At 41.4% G+C, this 18,662-nt stretch overlaps 1 protein-coding gene across 1 annotated transcript in view; it reads right to left on the reverse strand.

Annotated features, from left to right (window-relative positions):
- Nucleotides 1–6,609: 6,609 nt before the first annotated feature.
- Nucleotides 6,610–18,662, reverse strand: part of ATAD2 (ATPase family AAA domain containing 2) — a 30,075-nt gene continuing 18,022 nt past the window's right edge. Inside the window, exons 18-28 of the mRNA XM_062491468.1 lie at nt 18,450–18,633; nt 16,771–16,956; nt 15,384–15,519; nt 15,037–15,233; nt 13,642–13,801; nt 13,161–13,283; nt 12,926–13,060; nt 11,532–11,888; nt 10,733–10,857; nt 8,927–9,055; nt 6,610–7,516 (exon numbers count right to left, since the gene is read on the reverse strand). Coding sequence (XP_062347452.1) covers nt 7,478–7,516; nt 8,927–9,055; nt 10,733–10,857; nt 11,532–11,888; nt 12,926–13,060; nt 13,161–13,283; nt 13,642–13,801; nt 15,037–15,233; nt 15,384–15,519; nt 16,771–16,956; nt 18,450–18,633 — 1,771 coding nt within the window. The 3' untranslated portion in view covers nt 6,610–7,477. The remainder of the gene's footprint in view (nt 7,517–8,926; nt 9,056–10,732; nt 10,858–11,531; nt 11,889–12,925; nt 13,061–13,160; nt 13,284–13,641; nt 13,802–15,036; nt 15,234–15,383; nt 15,520–16,770; nt 16,957–18,449; nt 18,634–18,662) is intronic.

Raw genomic sequence — 18,662 nt, forward strand, 5'->3', positions numbered from 1 at the left:
ATTAGCTCTCTATTCACCAACAAATTTAAGTAAAATGTATTAAGAAGTCAAATTTTAAAAACTATTGTAAGCTGCAAGCAGTGAAGCTGTGTGTTTACCTCCTATTTAAGCAGATACCTACAATGCCATCAGGGATCTTGTATGGACATCAATTCCTCAAACTGATCCATGAAAAAATACCCAAACTCACATGACATTCTAGGTGAGGTGAACCTTTTGTCAGACCAGATTCCCCTGAGAAGTTTGGAGGACAGAGAGCCATTAAGTATTCAACATAGCAAACAAGGCTGAACATTGTGCAGTGCTGAACGCTCCAAAAATTCCACTGCATCTACAAATGCATTTTACCTTGCTGAAAATCCTGCTGAGAAACAGAAAATCCTGAGCTTTCCTGCCTGCTCCATCTAACTCATTCAGCAACTTCTGCCAAGTGCCCAACTCCTCTTGATACAATTTGGATTTGCAGAGCACTCTCAGCTCCCACTGATTTGCTGAAGGCATCTGATCCATATATAAAAAGGCAGTATCTTTCTACCTCGAAGGTATTCTAAAGAAATCTGGAGTTTTTGAGGAAGCACATAGCTGTAACTAACATTTTACTTCCAGACTTCTACAGCCAGGTAGTTAGTAACTGTTCTTTCCTGACTCCTTTCCCCACTGTTTCCCCTTTACTCTTTTTCGGACATACAACATACCTAGATCTAAGTTAACCTAAATACCAAGACAGAGCCTTACACCCACACACAGAGCCAGTAGGAGAGTTTTAAAAATCAACAGCATTGTGACATACCAAGTCTTTGCATTATAAACACAGGGAGGAAAGTAATCACATTAGTACCATATTTTGTGTACATTAATCTATTTCATAGCTTTAAGAAAGGCAAGCTTAGAGACCTCTAACAAGACTGCCTTGGACTATACAAACATGCACTTCCATCTATGATGTTCTTAGCAACTTTCTAAACTAAGACTGTTAAAATAATCGCAGTCCTAACCTATAACCAATGATTCAATTCCTAAAATCTCCATGACTACCCAATCCACAGAATTCATTGTGAGCTAACAGCTATTTTCCATCTAATAAATGTGGTTCGAAGATGCTTTGAAGATTCAGAATGCTGAACATGTGGAGCCTTTACAATAACCATGAGAAAGTTCAAAAGCTCATTTCTGTCCTTCTGTCTGCTGAGGTGAATTTGGCGCTCACAGAACGACGCTGGCTTTGCCAAGCAGCGAGGGCTGGCGTTACACACGCCTCATTACACAGTTCTGTCTGCCCACTCTTTAAAAAAAACTGTCAGCCTTCAAGTCTTGCTCGAGCAATGGTTTCAAATTGTGAGTCCACTCAAAGCATGCGAAGTTCCTCCAAACCTAGTGAGACCACTAGACAAGGAAGGTGAGCAGCATACTGCAAAACACCAGCAGAGAAGGCCAAGTTGCATGGAGTAAACCTAAAATACCAAAGTCACTTTCTTAAAAGGGTCTATATATGATGCAGAACCTGCTCTTTTGAAGTAGAATATATAAAGTTCCTTTAGACCCAAAGGCACAAGCAGAGGTTATGCTAAAGAATGTTTGCAACATTAAGTTCTTTCTTACCTTTTAGATCTTTTAAGAAGTACAAACAGTAGCATATTGAAAGATCTTTACAGTTTTTCCTGAAGGTTCTGCAATCATGCTACATCTGTTCCTCCTTTAGTCCTCAGCAATTTTCCTGTCTTCTGTGCTTTAGCATGTCAATGTGTCTTATAATTGTAATGGTATAATAAATGTAGGCTACATTCCTCCCTTTTAGATCATATTCTTTTAAAGTGAATTACACTGAACATTTACTATGATCTCAAAGCTCACCTTCTAACAAGTGACAATAGCCGACTTCTGCTCAATTTGGGGCTGCTTAGAAAGGATCCACTGGTAGTTCTAAGAAATACATAACAGTTCACTGAACTCTGAAGGATTTGAAAAAGACCTGAGTGGACCCCCTCAAGTTCCATGCAGCTCCTTGACAGAAAGACCACAGAACTGGAAATGAACCATCAGCACAAGTGGTGCAAGGCACAGAATTATGAAATGCCATCTGGATGGTAGAGGACAAGGAAATGTATCATTCTAGTGGCTTCCACCTCCACAGAAAAAGAAAGAAATTGTTTATGCAGCAAAATGTTTTGACTGTTTGGAAAGTCCTCAACTAGCCTTGAAAAATAAAAAAAAAAGAGGAAAAAGAGAAAAGAGAGAAAAATGAGAAAATATTAATCGGAATAAAGAATAAAAGACAGTAAATTTGAATTAATAGAACTAATAATGCTGAAAACTTAAGTACTCGCATCCCTTTAATGCCTAATTTAACAATATTAGAAAGTTAAATAATAAGAGAAAATTTTATTTTTAGATGTGTATATTCAGCAAAAGTGACACTACTGATAGGTAGTGGACAAGGAGAACACTATACTCACTACTGCTGCCTATTTAGGAAATAGGAAGTAAACAAAAGGGAAAATGGGACTAAACTGAAAATTGCATCACTTGTTTACAAGTCCCTGACATCTCAGAAGCAAACCATCTTGGACATTTATGGATCAATGACCCTGCATCTAAAGCACAAGGAGAGGGAATATTGACCATTTATACACAGAAGAGAACAGCACGTCCATGCACTCAGCTAAAAATGTTCAGAACACTCCCTCACACCATGACCCCAAAACTGTTATCACACAAGATTTTAACACAATGATCATTCTGAAAAATTTACAGCAAGTTCCGGATTTATAAAAATTAGAAAACACAAAAATACTAAATTTGATACCATTAAATCTTTACTAGACCTCAGCTTGATAGGTGAAGAGAAACTGATCACCAAAATACAGATTAGCCATAGCTTACTTGCAAATGATTGTGGCTCGGTTGTATTTACTATTCACAAACAAAAAAACCCCACAGTTTATTTGTACTTGGTTATTTAGAAGTTCCAGCTTTGTAAAACTGCAAAAAATCCTGAACTCAGACTAAAGGAAAGAATCTGACTTCAAAGATGAATGACTGTTTTTCAAATAAGACTCTTCTAAAGTTACATACAAACAAATGGGTCACCAATCACAACTAGAAGAAAGTTGACCCAAAATTTAAACCTTTCCTCAGACTACATATGAACAAATGGTGGGAAACCCAGGGGAAATATCAGTGATAGCAATAAGCTTAACTGAAATGCTACAGATGGCCCAGTGAAGCAAAAGACACAAGAAACTGCCTTCTGGGTACATTAGGGACAAAAGGAATCCTAGCAATATTACAAAGACATTGTTTGATAGAAATTCTTAAGTGTGGACTATCTACGGAAGAGAGAACTGCTCACCACATAGCTCGGCAAGTATTGTGACAAACTTTGTGATAAATATTGTCTATTCTGAAATAAGCAACAGTTACAAACAATTCCAGTTAAAGCTAGGTATCAGGACACTGGATCCGGCCAATGCACTCACACCAAGAGAGGTGCTGCAAGAGAGGAAATAATCCAGAACAGATCCATACGAAATATCAGGAAAGTAGAAAAGTTAGCTTCACAAAAGAAAATTCTACCTCAAAGTACTATGTTTTCCCAAGACAAGTGTGGGGACAATCAGAGTAAACATACACATTATCCATGTGATAGTGGAGAGCTTTTCAGTCTAGCCAAGATACAAGAACCACTAGCCTAAATTTAAAAGCAAATAATTTCAGTTACACAAAATGGCATCTACTTCTAATCTGATTGGGGGAATTCATTTAACACCACCAGCGGAATTGACTGCCTTGCTGGCAACGTTTAAAGTAACAAAAGAGTTTCTGAATTATGCATTTTTGCTCCAAGAGGTCTTAATTCAGGGCAGTCCTCTGGTCGACATCACACAGGTTGTTTTAAACAGGGTTTCTGTAAGTACTCACAAGCTTTCTTTTTTTTGGCATGAAATCCTTCTGAATAAAAACAAAAAAACAAGACTGCTGGTGAAAACTAACAGCACAGCTTTTAAAATTCCCCTCTCATTCCTACATTTGAGGGAATATTTGTTTTCATAAACGAAAATCCACTTTTCATGTAACAAAATCCACTTTTTATTTACACAATGTTTATAGGCACTTTGAAATGCTCAACATACTCTTTGTACATCTCTGATTTTAAAAATAAATGGCACCTATACCAGCTTGCAGACAGAGACATCTTAGCCTTCACTATTTTATGTGACACTTTGTATACAGTAAACTTCCTCATCTTTCCATTAACTATTTAAGCTACCAAGCAGCTCAGAAATAAAGTGCAAGTACCTACCAGGTAACATTCACTACTGCAGATACTCTGAGTCCTTTCAGAGATCCAGAACTGCCTCAGTTACATGGTTTATCGAAGTTGATGGTTTCCAGTGCTGCACATCCTGGTACAGGGAAGAGCTGAGCATCAGAACGCACCCCAAAACACAGGCACCCTCAGAGGAGCAAACCAGACATCTTCCCCAACTTTGCCTGCACATACACTGTACTGCTTCTTCTCACTCGCCCCAGCACCCCAACGCCACGGGATGCAAGGTAACTCTGGAGCCAGAACTTCATGGCTCGCTACCTGCCGTCAGTCAGTCCGTCCGTCCGTCCGTCCGTCCGCCCGCCTGAACGCCAGCGGTGACAGCGGGCAGGAATTCGCCGGCTGCTCTGAGCGCATCGGGATTGAACTTCTCGATTCTCCTTTCCGACTGACGAGTCAGACGGATTTTCCTCCGCCCTGAGGCGATCAAAGCACCGTGCGGGCTCCCGACACGGGGCGGAGGAAGAAGAAAGGGGAGAGGAGCCCGTCCACGGAGGGGTTTGACCCCACCGCAGGCCGGGTCGGGGGAACGCGCACCGTCCGCTTCAAGGAATGCCACGGCTCTGCCTCCGCTCTGCCTCCCACCAGCCCGCCCGGAGCCCGCCGCCCCCGACGGGCGATGACCCCCGGCCGCGGGGGCAGCGCCGCCGCCAGACAATGGGGAGGCGGGCGGGGCGCGGCCGCCCCACCGCGCCCACCCAGCGGGCTCCGTCCCCGTCGGGCCCGGCCCGCCCGCCCCCGCTGGCCGGGAGCCGCCCCCGCCCCGGGGCGGCGGCGCCGTCCCGTCCCTACCGGAGGAGCGCCCGGCCCGCTCCCGGGGGAAGCGGGGGCGGGCGCAGGGCGCGCCTCCCCGGGCAGCGGGGTCACCCTCCCGCCTCCCGGCGCCGAGAGCCCCCCTCGGCGAGTCCCTACCTGCCGGCGCCGCTCCGCCTCGCCCCCGCAGCCCGCACCGCCGCCCGCCCGCCGCCTGCGCTCACGGCCGCGCCGCCATCTTGCGCTTCACAAACTACTGCACTTCTTTCGGGGCGGGGGGGCGGCGGATGGGCCGGGAGCTCCCAACGCCGCGGCCGCCCGCGCCCTCGCCTCGCCCCGCGGCGCCCACTCGCATCCTCCCGGCGCGGTGCAGCCCCGGGGCGAGAGCGCGGCGACCGCGGCCGCTGCTTCGGCCGCCCTGGCAGCGAGCGGGGGCGGAGCCGCTCCCGCCGCCCCGCCCGTCAGGCGGCGGACACCGGGCGCGGGGGCTGCCCCGGCACCGCAGCGCCGCAGCCCGGGGGCGCCGGCGGCTCCTCGGCGGCCCGGGGAGGAGCGAGGGCGGCAGGGTCGGAGCTCCCGGCCGGCAGCCGCGCCCCGGCCCGCAAACTTCGGCTCCGCGCGGGCCCTCCCGCCGCGCCCGGGCCGGGCTGTAAGGGACAGCGCCAGCCGGCCCGGCAAGGGTTTCTGCCGCTCCCGCCCTGAGGACGCGGTGCAGGGTCCCGAAACCTAAACCAGGGCGAGTGAACACAGGAGCGGCTCTTACGGAAAAGACATTTCCCACATCTTGGGTTGTTGGAGGAATTTTTATTAGTTAGAGAACTTTGAGAAAGGAGACCTCCCTCTCTTTACTACATACATAATATTTTAATTAATATTTGGTTTTAACTTTCACTGCCCAATTCTCAAAAATATTGTTTCCCTATAATGTTTTTTTCCCATCACTGTGCGCCGTTTTGGGTCAGATAGTAAAATGTAACAGTTTCTCTGAGAAAGAAAAAAAGAAAGGTGGGGCTTGTGTGGAACCTTTAACTGTTCGCAGGTGGTCACAGAAGATGAAGATTTACACAGCTGGGTAGATTTTTTTAAATTTACCTCCCTAGGTACAGGATGCCGTCGAGCCTAGTGACAGGAAGACATTTGCTCAAAACAGAAGGTTTGATCCCAGAAATGTATCTGGTTCCTCAATTCCTCATTGCCAGTTTTCAAGTAGTGCTCTTAGGGGATGCACTTAAAGTTGCCTACCCCAAGTCACATTGAAATTGGTGATGGCAGCCAAGGAGGAGATAAAGACATTAGTTCATTTATTACATTTCCAGTGTCATAAATTACATTAAAATGTAAATTTTCAATTTAATTTTTTCTCTTGCCTGAGATTGTCTTTGCTGTATAATCCCTACACTGAGTGGAGATGAAGCTGATCACACATAGTTCTTATTTTAAAATCGTAGTATCTATGCCAGTGTCTTAAATGCAAGATTATCAATTATCAAAATTGTCCTGTGATTAAAATAGAGCAGACAATCCACCCCTAGGAAGAGATGATTTTTTTATTAATATCCACCAAACAATACAGAGAGAAAAAAAATCTGCATAGCACACCAATGTTTGAACCAACACAGTAAAAGGACACAAAAACACAAGTGACAGAGGCAAGAAACCAAACACACAAAGAAGGATTGAACAGTTTGGCATTCAGTATTGCCAGATGTTGTATATGTGAGGTGACAGAAGAGTAAAGGTTCATGCTACATGTTTTATCTCTATTTATATAAGATTTTATTCTCACATAGTTGAACTTGGTCTTACTCTCTTTTTTAAAACAACTATCAAATTAACAGATAAATTTTCTCTGCAAGTTTGAAGATATATAGTTCTTCAAAACAAGGTGCTGCTTTGCTTTTACTTCAATATATTTATCACCAATAATATATTCAACTTTTATGTAATAAACAGATATAATTCTTTCCCAGTAACTATAAAAATATTTACAACAGAATTCAACTACAAGCCATCTGCTGAATTAAAATTTGTATTAAAATGCTTTTCTCCAGTATTACCATTATTACAAGCATGATTAAACTTTCAAAGTTACAGTAGTGAATTTTGCTTTGTTTCAAGTTACATTTTCTTTTAAAGAGAGGTACTGAAATTATGTGTTCAGATCTGCTAAGTTCCAAAGGCAATCACAGCAGTATGTCACATTAACATATATATCTAAAAGGGAAATATCAAATCAAAGTCACTGAATGACTTTATTTGAGCTTTCTTAATAAATTTTAAGATACAGTTGTATAAATATATGTGTAGACCTAGTATTTATTGAACAATGCCAAGAAAGAACAGCATGCAATAAAAAGAAAACATTACAGAGTGTGTCCAGTGTGCTGAAATCAAGTATCATGGGTAACTGAAGGCTGTAATTTCTTTCTTCATTGCCTAAGGAGAAAAAAAAGACATCAGGAGTCAGCGTGAATACAAACTTAAGAACTCTGTCTACCACTTCATCAAAAGAAGAGACTCTGTGCACACAAGTGTTAGTAACGATTTAGCCAACAGATGTGCTACCACCATCACTGTTGTTCTATACTCCCTGGCTCCAACACATCCTTATGTACCCAAAATAGACAGTAGGCTAAGAAGATCTGCAGGGATCTGTATCAGGGGACTATGGATCAACAGTGCTTTCAACAGCTAAAAGCTGAACTGTTCTTTTCTGCACTCTGAATAAATACTTGTTAAAGTCTCTGTCTTCATACAGTAGAACTTACTCCTGGACTGACTTGTGCAAGCCCTCTGAATAGGAAATATTCTTTGGTTCAAAGAAGCAGAAAACAAAGAAATCAAGATCTGTCACAAAAGCTTACAAGCCCCAAGATAACAAGCATGTTAAATCACGTCATTATGATGGATGAGAGAAGGGTGCATTTTTCAGAAATGGCATCCCTGAATCCAAGTAACCCTCACTGTTGCACAGTCAGAGCAAGAGCATCTGATCTGACTCCTCATCAGATGTGGAAGAAGAGATCAAGATGACCAGGACCCAACAGAAGAGGCTTCCTGGCTTTTTAAAGGAAGACTGAGACACTTACAAGAATTTTATCTATTCTTATGCATAACCACCTGGAAGACAAATGGATTTGAGGACTTGGAAGCTGAAGAGTGAATATCCAACCTATCTAAATCAACTCTACACTGGGAATGTCAGAATGGGACCATGGGTTCCTGTGGACTATTCCTGCCAAGCTCTGACAACTTGGAAATCCTCTCTTAGAGGAAGAGATTACAGATTTTGACTTGTTACTATTAAATGCTCATAGGCAGGAAGCTCCCCATATATGAAATTAAAGATGCTTGAGCAGTTCTAGCTAAAAAAGGAAATCTGCTGAGACTGAAGTCTCTTATTCTTGTTATGCCTCATACTTAGTTTCTTTTCAGGAACTGAATGAATACTATGCAAGTGTTACCATGTGTGACTGCCCACAAGGGGAGACCGAGGAAGTGACAGACTGAGAAAAGCACCCTCCTTTCACAGCACCCCAAGCACTTAAAAGGTTCCGGAGCAGGAGTGGTGACAGACTGAGGTTAACTGCTTTGAGAGGGCTCCAGGAGGGACCCGTTGTCTCCAAGCCTTTTCCTGCTGAAACTGCCAACAGCTAAGCCAAATGCAACAATAGTTTTTCAATACAGAGAAATGTCTTCCAGACTGTAATGAACAAATCTTGTAACACAGGCAACTAAACAGCAATGAGTAATGCTAAATAACCATGATGTTCACAGGGCACACATACGTATGCATAACACACACCTGTAATAACGACAGAAAGTGCTACAAGACAAAAAAAATACCTTCACTAATTCATTTTTGTCATCATCTTCCCGATGTTGGTAAATGCACTGGCTAAGGACAGCATATAGCTTTTCCATGCGAAATATACTGACGTTCTCAGTTACCACGGCAATAGAATGCAACACTTGCTGAAGAAAAAAACAGAAACCAGAGTTCAGAATAGCACAAGTTAAGCTGCAAACAGAAAAGGTAGGACATGGCACAGGTATATGGCCAACTTCCCATGCAAAACTTTTTAATTGCTGCCACGTAAGTGACTCCATGCTCTTGTATGCATTCATCAAGTTCTAGGCCTATTACCAAGCAAATTAACAAAAAACTCCAAACAAAAAAACCAGCCCAAACAAAACCAAGCAGCTACAGTTAGGAGGTTCACCCAGCTTATTATCTGCAAGTGAATTCCAAACAGGCTCTCTTAACACAAGCAGTAAGTTCCAGTGGCACCCATGTTAAGGAATCAAGTTTTCTAAAAGATGCATTTCATGACTGTAGCTCTGTCCTCAGAGCTGAAACCTCCGTAAGGGCTTTATGGTACCATCTCTCCAGTGGGCAGTATCCTCAGAGCACTGAGAGCACTGTATGCTGCTGGCACCCTGACTCCAGAGAAACCCATGCAAACTCCCTACACAGGTAGACATGAACAACAGCTTCCTCACAAGGGGAAGTGGGTGGGCAGGCACCAATCAATCTCTGCTCTTTTGTGAGCACTGACAGGACCTGAGGGAATAGCATGAAGCTGTGTCAGGGGGAATTTAGGTTTGGATGCAAGGAAGAAGCTCTTCACCCAGTGCATGGTCAGGCAGTAGAACAGGTTCCCCCAGCAAAGTGGATACAGCACCAAGCTTGGCAGAGCTCAAGGCACATGGCAGGATTGTTGGGGGTGCCCTGTGCAGGGCCAGGAGTTGGACTCTATCCTTCTAGGTCCCTTCCAACTCAGGATATGCTGTCATTCTATGAATACAACCCCATGAAATTTACTTGCTTAGGAAGCCTGCCTTAAAAAGCCTGTCTTAATTTCTCTCTCTCACTTCATTTCTTATCATGGCAGGTAAAGAGCATCCCCCTCTGGTTTGACCCACCTCCAGGACCTCAACCTGGCAATTCTTCTCACTGCACCATCTCCTGAACATGACCAGGTCCATCTACCCTCTCTAATTCATACCAAGAAACTTCTTTGACCCCCTGCAGCTAGGCACATTTTTTGATCCTTTCTCCAACTGTATCACAGGATAACTCCTCTACTAAAGGGGACTGGAAGAACCTTCTAACACTGTATAGCTATATGAAAGCAAAATTCTATTACTGGATTTTGAAAGTGTTTTGAGAAGACCAGGTATTAGTATTTTATCCAGGATGATAACCTTTAAGTCAACCTGCTAACTTCAAGTTAAAAGTCATCTCTGCTAAAAATCAAGGTACTCTTTCAGTTCCTAATAAATGAAAACATGCAAACAGCAAACAAAAGCAACCCCTCAGTCCATCATGAAAACTGCCAAGACACTAATAACCAATAGCATTACCAGTTTATCAGTGGGCTATTTTAAAATCTGACAAGCCTTTTTATATTAAAAATAGGAAATAATCCAGTCTCCTAAAATTTAGTTAGCCAAAAGCAAGAACAGCAGTCTACACCAGCTGTGGAAACAACATAGTCCATTATAGGTTGAATTATATCACCAGGTATTTATCCTTCCCATGCTTTGTCTGAATTGGCATTGGTTAACAACTGACTCAATTTACAACTTTGTATGTAGCAAGAAAAAATGTCCTACTTTGGTATTAATCAAATTAAAATTTAAACTTACTTTGAGCTCACAGTAATCCACAAACACTCTCTGTGTGCTAATTCTCACTGCCTTCCCAACACATCCTGTCTGTTTCTCTTCCACCTGAGAAGATCTTGCACGAGTCACACGGTGTACCCACAAATCTGCAATGACACAAATTAAAGTCAGGATTTCTCTCTCTCTGGAACACAGTATGAGTGAAGTACCCTATAATTGGAGAAGAGAACCTCTCTGCAACAACAGAGACAACTGTTACCATTTTTCACTGATAAATGTTTGACACTTCTACCCCCTTTCTGGCAAAAATCACTGCTCCATGAAAGCTAGAAACTTGAACACAAAAACAACACTAGACAAAAAGGCAGGCGAAAAACGGGGAAAAAATCCTGTTTCCATTACAGCACTGCACTGTAAAACTCCAAAGTAATTTAGGTTATAAAACTCATCTTACATTGCAAACACTAGGACATAACTCTTCTATTCCACACATGAACCTGTGTGCACACTGCTTGAAGTACAGCTTTTTAACTTGTGCTTCTTACTCTGGAAAGATCCTCATGCAATAAAAGAAAGCCAATTATTGTTTTTCAGTTAGGTAACATCTGAAAAACAAACTGCAGAATCAGAAATGCAGCAGCTGCAGAAATACACAAACTTGACTAGCATAACTCAATGGGCAGCACCATTATGCAAGAAACACGGTGCACCAATTTGAGAAACAACTGAGAACAGAAAGCAAGGCCAAAACCTGGTAGGTAGGTAGTGTAACTGTCCTCACAAAGAAGGGGGTAAATGACCTTTTTGAGCTTTCACTTACTATTTGAACCTCCATCTTCAGAAGTTCTGGCTTTTTGACAATCTGGCATCTCACTCTGCTCTCTTAGGTCCAAATGTTCTCTCTTTTTTCCAGAAGGAGATTTACCCACAAAGAGAACTCTCTCTCTTTCATTTTCTGTCCCATTTTTCTGTCGTTCTTGAAGTACATTTTCATGTTCTTCAATAGGAGTATCCTGAGAGGGTGCAAATTTGGTGCAATCTGAGTTAGACTCTTCATTACTCTCTACTTCATTTTGGTCTTCAGGAATTTTATTCTCTTTATTGAACTGAATATTCCTCCTCTTTGCTGCAAGACTTGAAGACTCTCTATTCCTTTTGCGTTTTCTTCTTGACTTATCTACAAAGAGATATAAGCAAAAGTACTCCAAAGCATTACCAAAACAAGAAGCATGCTCATCTTACTTGTCTGACAAGGAAAATGACCAAATGAGCTTAACTACCACCACCCATCTCCCCAGACGTGTCTGGAGAAAAAGCTGCAATTTAATGGGGTCAGTTAGCGATTAGATTTTTAAAATTACAGCTATAGAATTTAATCACAAAACCATCAACCATTCACATCACCAGCTTCAAGAGGCTATGAACACAAATCTTACTTTAGACAGGAAGTCTTGCTGCAAACAAGATTATTAGGTGACTTAGTAAGTGATATGTGAACAACAGAAATGCATTTGGAGATGAGCCCTCAATCTGTAAACTTCACAAAAGTTAGACACACATTGGGAAGAGCTGAAGAGGCACTTTTAAGAGAGTATTTGCTGGAGAAAAAAAATCCTCCATAGAGACTTCACAGAGTACCACACAAGGCCTATGGGTCAAGTCAGTGGAAAAATTCCCAGACATGCCAGAAGACCAGGAAATGTCACATCATGTCATGGGTTTTAACTGAAAGAGATCTAAGGCCCCTTTTTTGCCCCATGTCCTTTTCATGGTAAAACTGAAGAAATAATGATCTTTCCTTTACATGTCTATGATTATTGCTCCCCTTTTTTATCAACCCTTTCCCCTTCAATTGGAAACCACAGGAATAGAGTTTAATGTATGAGGGCAGGGAAGGGGAAAACACTATTGCATATACCTAAAAACTAGGTAAGCATCCAGAAACTGCCATATACAACTTTTTTGACTTTAAGAGGTAGCAACGCAGGAACCATCAAATATCAGCTGGGCTAGCAAGGGCAGTGTCTTAATGTCAACCAGCCATTGTACTTGGACTTTACAACCATACTGAATGAATGACCTCTGGATTTATCCCATGTTTTGCAGCATATTAAAAAATTCAATGCCTCTGGCATAAAGAACCAGGCACTACAGGTCACAAGAGCAGAGGCTTCAGCACCTTCTCCGGGGAAGTCCAAGTGAAACACAACTTGCCTTTAGAGTAGGGGGTACTGACATCCACAGGCCTTCCTGGCATCTTCAGTTTTTCATTACACTTTGGGTCTGTTTTCTTACACCCAGGAACATAGTCCTCCTTTGGCATTACACAGAAGTGAGAGGAAGCACAGCCTGAACCATGCAATAAAGAAGAGAGCAAAGAATGGTGTTTTGCATGGCTGGTTACAAATACTGAGAGAAGTCTTTAAATCCTCAGTGCCAAAAAACGTACCTCTTTGCTTACGAGATTCTTTGATTTCTTGGCAGCGTTGTTCAAAGTCTTCATCCATTTCCTCCCTCACTATGGAATAGGCAGTATCTCTCAAAGCACAGGCTCTGTGCCTAAGGAGACGATCTGAAATTTTGCAGACAGAATTGAGGACTTTCTACTAGCCAACTAACCCCTTTATTTTGTTTACTTAAAAAGTTTTTTCTCTTGTCATAGGTAGGTTCTGAAAGGTTCTAGTCAATCTTTTCAGTATGCCAACTGATAAGTTAATTACTAAAGCAAAAGCAGTAGTTTTCAATCAACATGTCTATCACAATTTCATGCCCAATAAGTTTATTTGATGCTGAACATTCACAACCTGGTCAGAAATGTTCTCCGGGGATCTTTTAAATGATCTAATCCCACACCTACTGTACACAAATGACGTTTATCAACTTGCACATTTAAAACTTTTACAACTTAGTTGGTAAAACCACATCCTCACCTCCAGGATCTTTAACTGGGTTGTACTCTAAAGCATTGCTACAGATTAGATCAATGTCTTTTAGAAAGTCTCTTGCAGTTTGGTACTGGTGCATGTCAATCTTGGACAGAACTGTGGAGAGGTCCATGGGTTGTTTAATAACAGCATTGTAATCAGGTACCTACAAAGGAAATATACATGCTCAGAGATTTAACATAGCAGCCATCATAAATAATTATTTTCATAAAGTGAAATAAAGGATTTCTTAAAAATCCCAGTATGATACAACCCAAAGATGCAGAAATTACCCAATTAGTTTCTTGAAAACAGAAAGGTGAATGTTTAAGCTGGCTTTGAAGAGACAGGCTAGAAGAGGGGAAAACAAACAAGCAGGGAGGTCAGAAGAATGAGTGGGGCAGAAAAGGGAGCCAGCAGCCAGAGTGGGACTCTTTTTACTTCCTTTCAGAAAATAACAGCAAAAACGTTTCTCAGTAAAGTCACCTGAGATTCTCTTTGTTTCTGCCAGCAAGAAAAAGGCTGCACAAATTGCACCTTTGAAGCACCTGTCCTAGGCACCTAGAATGTGACAGCTGGACTCAAGAGCCGCCAATTTTTTTATTCAGACAATAGAAGGAGCCTAATGACTAGCTCAGATAAGGACATCTGTATTTTTTTAGATTATTCAGATCTAGAAAGTAAAAGGAAAGGAAATAAGTCAGTGGACATTTGGGGAAACAGGACTTTGTGGAAATGCAAAGCTATCTAAAATCTCCAGGTGACTTGGAAGTATGTGCCCCAGCCTATACTTGCTTAATGAATTAAATGAGAAGCATAGGGGAGGAAGAAAAAAGCACACAGCCTTTATGGTTGATCTTATATCAAGAAAAGCCCACTGAGAACAGAATCTGAAAATATGACAAATTGCTGATTCTACTCCTATTCTTGCAGAAATTTGACAGATAATTAAAGAGCTTCAGGCCTTATTAAAACAGCCCTAGAAGTACTGTTTATAATTACTGAGAAAGAGATCTCTCCTTTTTAATGCTGTAATACACCAACATATCAAAGCCTTCTCACAAGCAAACTGAGTTGGCATTTGATATAACTGGCACTTGGACTAGATGATCCTTGTTGGATGATGTTGGATACTCTCAAGTTTTAAAGAGGTCTTAGAAGGAACACAGAAAACCTCAGCAAACACTCAAATAAAAGATACTTGAGAGACCCAAAGAGTCAGAAAAAAAGTATAAGCAAAACAAAAATTCACTTCCCCTATCCTGGAGATTGTTAATACTATGATCATAAAAGCAAAGATCAACCTTCCTAGAAAGGACACACAAACACTGAGGAGCACACACACAGAGAAACTGCACTACCATTATACCTGTGTGTATTCACACAGCAGCACTAATTTACCTCCTCTGGGTCAACAGGCTTTGTGAATGCCCTGAAACGTCTGTCAATGACAAGTCTGTGAGTCACATCCCTTAAGTAAATCCTCAGTTCACGCAGTGTATCCTCTTCCTGCTCCTCCAGTTGTTTTATTTCTTCCTCGGTCAGTTGGCGAGGCTTAGGCGGCGGTGCTACAGGCAGAACTTCCAATGGCTGCCGAGCTTAAATTAATTGGAAAGTTTTAGTCAATTAACGGTACTCAAATACAAGCTCATGAAAAATAATTGATAGAAAATTACCCCCAAAGGAAACACTATTACATTAGCTGTTAACTTACTGCTAGCAAGGTTTTATATTTTGAATATCCTCACCTGAGTTGTTTTTTGATACAGGAGGTTCAGCAGCTTGCTTCATAACTAAGTCCTCAAAAAAACTTCTTCTTTCAGCACAGGTAGGCCACTGAATTTTGAAAACTTCTTCACAATCATTATTAAATAAAGCTTTTATCTAAAGCATGAGGAGAAAAGATATTTCAGATATAAGGCCACACACATTTTGTGTATATTTTTTATATTCTATTGCAAAAAGGTGACTACCTTTCTAAACTAAACTGAATACTGACCTGTTCAGATAAGCTATGTAAAGTCATCTTCTTGGCTTTAAAAGGCTACATTTTCATAGCATGGCAAATTAAAACATCTGCTCTGAGGAATAATACAGTCTAGAGTTTAGGCTCCATGAAAAAAAGATATAATAAACCACTGTGAAAGAGCTGACAGTCACCACTTCCAAGGCTGGTTATTCTGTATTTACCTGCTTTTCCGTTCTTTGGCTTGGATCTTTATGGCAGCTATAGAATGGGCAAGGTTCAACATACAAGTGCCAGCTTTTTGTTAAGATGACTTAAAATTTTGTTTTTAATTAATTTAAATGAAGTGTCTAAAGTTGCAAATTTCGAGTTTGTGCCCTGTTTTTCCACCTCTATTACCAAAGGGTATGGAAGTAATTTCATTCTTTATATTGGAAAGCATTTTTTAAGAGCACAAAAAACTTCTGCTACCAAGAGAAAATAATCAGAGCATCATATTCACATTTTGAACACCTTCCTTCAACACTCTCTGATGATGTTTCTGAAATCCCAGCTTGAGGGGGGGACACGTGTACCACCACAAATATCTAGAAAGCTCAGCATGTAGTCTTGCTGAATTCTGTTAATGAATACAACTAAAAATTGATTTCCAAGTTACTTAAACAGAAGTTGGACTTTATCTTTCTAGTATGTCAAATTTTCACCTACCAGATGTGAAGAGAAACTCAAATAATAATAAAATTATTTAAATTTGAAATGCCATTCCATCAATAACAGTGTGACCACTGCACTTTTTCAGTAAAAATATATTTCTCTTTTCAGTAAAACAATCTTTTTTTCTACCTCAAGCACTGTATATTCTTCACTAAGCAAACACCTCACCATCTTGCAGTCACCAAAATGATTGCCTGAAGCAAATTTGTAGATCTGTCTAATAAGCACCAGTGTGTGAGATGGGTGAGAGTTGAGTTGAAGTCTATCTTTTTACTCAGAAAATATTTTAGATAAATGCTTTCAGCATTGTTTTGTCTAAGCAAATTTTAAGAGACTTCTAAGAGGGTTTGGGTGCCTAAATAGTATGGATTTGCTTTAGAGTGGCACAGCATTCTCATGTTTCAAGGCATTATAAACTAACAAGCAAAAAGGAAGATAAAAGTATTGATAAATACCTCTTCTGGGAGATCTCCCTGTTTCACATCAGTTGTTGCAAGGAGCAGAACTGGAGCAAATGTTGGAATGTTCTGCAGCAGTGTCATAAAAACAGCTTTCACTGTAGCTCCAACAGTCTCCCACCACAAAGCAATTTGTGGGACATAAATGATACTTGGTGCTGTTCTTTGAGCTTCTCGCATCAACTGGCAAAATGAAAGCTCAGATAAGAAAACTACATCCTCTAGAACAGGATACTAAATAACTATGAATCAGTCAAACTACCTTATGAAATAGGAGTTCATGAAGCTAAAACATCAAGACAAACCAATAAATTAACTACTCATTCATGATAAAGTAAAATTTTTACTTTGACTCAAACACAGGCAGAGAAAGAATTGAATCTCTGCTCAGTTTCACAATTATTTAGGTGCAAGAACTCCTAAAGAGCCTCAGCAACCAGCCAATCTGGTGATGTGCCTGAAAAAACAGGACTAGTCCTTCAGCAAGGTGTATTAGTTTGGAGAAACTGCCACACGCCTGCAACTATACCAATTTCAGTTCAGAGCAGGCACACACCCAACAAAGACTCTGGAGCACAGACTCAACAAACAAAGACCTATGTGAGGAGCCTGCTTACAACGCATAATTTCACATTTTAGAAGAGGTGACCATTCTTTTGTCTGCCTGAAGAGCTAAATCACAACTTCTTACTACCAAAGGATCCATCAGACCAGATGACATGTTTTGGAAGATCACAAGCCACCGCTTACAGATGGCACCCCAATCACAGGAGACAAAATGCATCTACTGCCAGAGGGAAGTGTCAAATTTCTCTGTGTGCCCTCTCAGATTAACAATATTCAGAGCTCCCATCAAAAGGTGGGAAGCACACATGGTATATCCAGGCAGTCACTACACAGGGTAGTTACATGTCCATAGATGCAACCATCACAAAATAAAAGGAAAATTGCTCCTCCTATCTGACAAACAAGTCACGGAATGTGTCTGTCCTGACTCCTGCAGCTCTCCAGTGCTGCTACTAAAGGTCAAAATATTTTAATACAGTGATGCCAAACAACATGTTTTCCCCGCCTAGAACTAAAAAAGAAGAAAACCAGCACTAATCTGGTTATATCTAATTTTCCTAGAGATGAAAAACACACCAGGGTAAAAATCTAAGTGTTATACGAGTTAATTCCTTTACTGCATATACTGCAGTAGTGCAAAGCTGTGTATGTAAAAAACAAACCCTTTTCCCCCAAACCTTGACTGTCTGACAAATATAATAAAAAACAGGGCTTCAGGAAGTGCATAATGCCATGAGGCTGATGCAGAGCCATCTACTGAGAGCACAGAGGCTTCAGAAGCAATGAAAACTTCCTGGATCAGCAGGACTTTTGCCAGACCAGCAGGACTTTTGCCACAGAGAGTGCTTTATTAGCAGCACCTCCGATCTTCCCAAGCTCCTAGCAACACCCTCGCTGCTTCCTTTCAAATGGAAAGCATGACTACATATAATGTCCTTACACAGTATCATGCCATCTAGGAAAAAAGTGGTTTTCCAGACAGAAGTAAACATAACAGCATATTCCAACCAGGCCTCCTCCATTAATAGTGAATTTTGCTTATTTCACAAGTTTATATGTAGTTCATATTCAGTTTAAGAGTCCTACAAGATTAATGAGAAAAAAGATACCTGTGCACATGTTTCTTCTGGGGATGTGATGCTAACAAATAAAGCAGGCAGGTCTAGTGTGTAAACAGGAAACTTTTCCAGGGCATGGATTACTGCAGGTGCCAGATGAAAAGCCTGCCCACACCCTGGATCTTCAACTAATAAGAAACGTGGCCTGAAAGATGTTGGCTGGCAACGAGGATTTCTACAACAGAAAGAAGAAAACAAGCTTAA

Source organism: Cinclus cinclus, chromosome 1, assembly GCF_963662255.1.
Source record: "Cinclus cinclus chromosome 1, bCinCin1.1, whole genome shotgun sequence".
In the NCBI taxonomy this organism is placed as follows: Eukaryota; Metazoa; Chordata; class Aves; order Passeriformes; family Cinclidae; genus Cinclus; species Cinclus cinclus.